Source organism: Micropterus dolomieu, linkage group LG15 (genome assembly GCF_021292245.1).
Source record: "Micropterus dolomieu isolate WLL.071019.BEF.003 ecotype Adirondacks linkage group LG15, ASM2129224v1, whole genome shotgun sequence".
Taxonomy (NCBI): Eukaryota; Metazoa; Chordata; class Actinopteri; order Centrarchiformes; family Centrarchidae; genus Micropterus; species Micropterus dolomieu.
The window spans coordinates 7933733-7937579 of record NC_060164.1 but is presented as its reverse complement, the minus strand read 5'-3'; the positions used below and the strand labels follow the sequence as shown (position 1 = coordinate 7937579).

The following is a 3847-nucleotide window of genomic DNA, read 5'->3' as shown; positions in this document are numbered from 1 at the left end:
GGGTTCGTGAAAATACTAAAAAGCCTCTGCTCTCACTCAACTGGTGGTGATGGTGAGAAGAAAGATTGCTCCAGACAGAAAGAGATTTGTCACATTAGAAGACGATGTTTTCTTGGCTGTTGTTTGGATTCCCATCACTGGACCAAAGTATCCATTTTGTCCTTTCATGTGAAGAAAAAAATGACAGTGCTTACATAGATCTGCCACTAAGCACAAACACAGACAGTCAGTGCCTGAGGAGGATATTAAAACAGGTTTCCTTATTTGGGAATCATTTATCCATCTGCAGTGTTGCCTCATGGCTGTGTGTTCTGTCCTATGACTACAGCACCATAGTCATCCTTTGCAGTGATCGAACTGTTCATAACTGCACAGAGAATTTATTTCAAATGCTCCCCTCCTCACTCAAAATAAGCAGCCTGGAATTTAACAATCACACTCAAGATGAGTGACATTGCAAAGGCACCAACTTCAGCAATTAAGTAGTCTCTAATTGTAGATAGAACCAGCGCGAAAGAAAATCATTGTCTATTTTGTTTTGTAACCCAGGTTAATTAAAGGACATTTGTTGAATTTTAATTAAGAAGTGAAATATACTGAATTGACCTGATAACTTTAAATTATTTCATGAAAAACCCCTTGACATCCAGTGAAAGAGAAAGCCTTTATCTTGTACACAATACTTTATCAAAGAATCACATATAAAAACACACTTCTCTGAAGAGAAAGCTTTAACTGTTATTTTCATTCTCATTACTTTGCTCCCACTGACTTTGTGTTAAAGCCCTCGACTACTAAAAACATTCGAGCAACAGAAATACACACAAACAGCACACAGACCCTTAAGTTTAAGATTAGAATGCAACACACACAATTCAAAAATATATCCTCTAATCTTGCAGTAGTTGCATTTTTTTCTTTTGTACGATTAGAAAAAATACACAGTTAACTGAATTCATTGGGGGAAATGCTTTAACAAAGTTACAAGTTATACTGTATTTTGCACCATGGCAGCTTTGGATACAGCACTGCTCTATCCTTGCTAAGTGTCTGCAGTGTCTCGTGTGCCATTAAGCATCGGTGGAAATCATGATCTCCCGTGTGTTCATGTGAGTGTTCACTGCCGTAAAAGGTGTGGAACATTGTGCCCTGCCAGCGTCCTGAGGGTCATGTATATTCATATTGACATTTCCAGGATTCACCTCACCATTCTGTCATGTGTGTTCGCACGTTGTCACTTCAGGGAGGGGCGTCTGGTCCTGCATGACCACTTGAGGGGGAGTGGGGGCAGGGCGAGCGTGGGCCACCGAGTTTTTCTGCATCTCCACCCCAAAGGCAGGAGAAGCGTTCTGCAACTGTCTCCGGTACTGCACAAAGCTGCAGGTCTTTAGGATGATGGCCAGCACGTTCTTTCCTATTAGGATCCCGGATACCCTGGCGTCCCTGTACAGAATCATGTTCCCCCCGCGGATGAAGAGGGTGATGATGTTGATGGTGACCAGGCTGAGGATGGGGTACAGGAGCATCTTGTGGGGCACGATGTTGATGCCCTGCATGCTGATCTCACTCAAGGACACGCAGGGCAGCACGAGCAGCAGGATGTAGCAGTAGAAGAACATCAGGCCTTCCGCCCACAAAGGAAGCCCCTTTTTTTGAGGCTCCCACAGGTTGGCTTGAATGTCCAGTATGTCCAGCAAGTCCACCACCACCCAGAAGAGGCGATTACGGATCTCCTCGCGCTTCTTGAAGGCCCGAACATACTCCATATGGTCGATAGCAACTAACACCACAAACAGCACTGGGATGCAAATGGACAGCAGCAACGTCAGCGCTTTCCTTGCGAGAGCGTCCAGGCTCTTTCTGTCTGCCTTGTAGTTTTGATACACAAAGTAGACCTTGATCTCCAGCACAAAGATATAAAGGAACCAGAGGACCATGGCGTAGCCTCGCTTAGCTGTGCGTACCTCAGCACCCACCCACACCGCCACGTAACGCAAGACAATTAGGAAGCAGATGTCTCCCACCATCACCATGATGCAGATGCCAATCTTGCGTGGTCCGTGGTTCTGCTCTACCAGGTAGGCATCAATCAGCGCCATGCTGCTCATGATCAGGATGGTGGAAAGGCACACGTGGGGCTTGTTGGTGGGAGGTGGAGGTACCATCCTTGCCTGGGTGAAAAGAGGAGGAGGAGTGTTGTTGAAGAGAGAGTGCAGAGGGCACTCAGTTTGTCCACTGAGGAGGCAGATCAGATTGTGCTGCTAGACAGCGGTGTTCCCCTCCATTGCTTCTGCCTTGGCCAGAATCCAGGATGCATTAATAGGATTCACACAGATCACTTCAATCAATCTCCACTCGAGCCCAAGCCACCTGCCGGGTAGACAGTACCCCTCATTTAGTAAATTATGTTCATTGGCAAATGGTCTGTAAACATACAGGTTCACTATTGTAAAAAAAATTAATAAATCTCACGAGGTGTGTTTGCCGTTTACACCCTGATAATCATTCATTACACACAACACAGCAGTTTAATCAATCAAGAGTCCCATTTTCTGTTATTAAAAGAGAAAAAAAGCAACAATGTGTTCTCATTACAGATTCACTTCCGACACCCTTGTTTTCATACAAGCTTTATGCCTTCAGAGATAAAAATCCAGCTGAATACTCACTTGTGTCCCTCTTTGTACTTTATCCTAATGACTGGCAGCGAGCGATCATCCATGAGACTGCACTGGAGGTTCACAAAGCCCATCTGTAATCCACAGAAGAGAGGAGAAAACGCACGGGATCCTCTCCTTCTCTGACAGACGTAAATCCACCAGTCATGGATATATTTCTCTCTCTCTTTTCAAGCAAAAGAGAAATCCCAAAATATTGCCGTCATAATCCACTTACTGCTCAGACTGAATCAGGATGAGGCATCTTAATGGTCACAAAGACCGCTCTCAATTTCTGCAACTAAGAATAGAGGTTATTTTTGTGTTGTGCTTAGATAGGGGGTTTAAACCTCCAACTCCCCCAAAAAGGAAGTTATTCTTAGTGGGAAAATCTCTGCAGTCCTGCTTAAAAGAGAATTTCCTCTCCAGAAGTTTTCCTCTCCATCATCCACCATCCACGGACAAGAAAACAAAACATTTAGTATCTGTTTTCCTGTGTAAGTTTGTGTGTTTCAGAAGAAGAAGGTTGTAGCTAATCTTTTGAATGCAGCGTATCTGACTCACCTTCCCCACTTAGCTGTGTGTTTGTGTGCATGTGTGTTTTCCCGTATGTTTCTGTGTGTGTGTGTGTGTATGTGCAGGTATCAGCTGTCTCCACGCTTCGTTGTCGCTGTAAACGCTGCCCCCCCGGCGGGGTCCTGGCTGCTGCGCCGCTTTCTGTCTCCTGCTCAAGCAGCTTTTGCCAGGGACACCAGGATCAACAGCGCCAGTGGATTCCCCTGTCTCCACTCAGCATGCTTTGCCAGCACCACCAGCGCTGTGATACTCCAACGCTGCCTGCCTCTTGCCTCTGCCCGACTGTCTCTGTGCCCTTCTCAGCCCTCTCTGCGAAGTCAAAGAGATGCTCCTCTGGTGCATTCAGACACACTCCCGGGATTCTTTTTCTTTCTGTGTGTGTGTGTGTGTGTGTCTCTCTCTCTCTCTCTCTCTCTCTCTCTCTCTCTCTCTCTCTCTCTCGCTACCACCCTCCTCTTCCTTCTGCCTCTTCTGCTCAAGTAAAGGCACTTGCTGTGTGGAGGTGACGCTCAGCAGACCACAGCTGCAGAGCCAGGCAGAGAGAAAAGAGGTAGAGAGAGAGAGAGAGAGAGAGAGAGAGAGAGGAACAGAACACTTTTCCAGGGGGTGGAGAA

The 3847-nt window shown here is 46.1% G+C and overlaps 1 protein-coding gene across 1 annotated transcript; it reads right to left on the bottom strand.

Annotated features, from left to right (window-relative positions):
• Nucleotides 1–1108: 1108 nt before the first annotated feature.
• Nucleotides 1109–2804, bottom strand: LOC123984311 (transmembrane protein 121-like). Its single transcript, XM_046071130.1, has 2 exons — nucleotides 2670–2804; nucleotides 1109–2370 (listed from the first exon to the last, which is right to left on the bottom strand). Exon 2 carries the CDS (start codon nucleotides 2163–2165, stop codon nucleotides 1215–1217), a length of 951 nt encoding a protein of 316 aa, XP_045927086.1. The 5' UTR covers nucleotides 2166–2370; nucleotides 2670–2804; the 3' UTR covers nucleotides 1109–1214.
• Between the last annotated feature and the right edge of the window lie 1043 nt (nucleotides 2805–3847).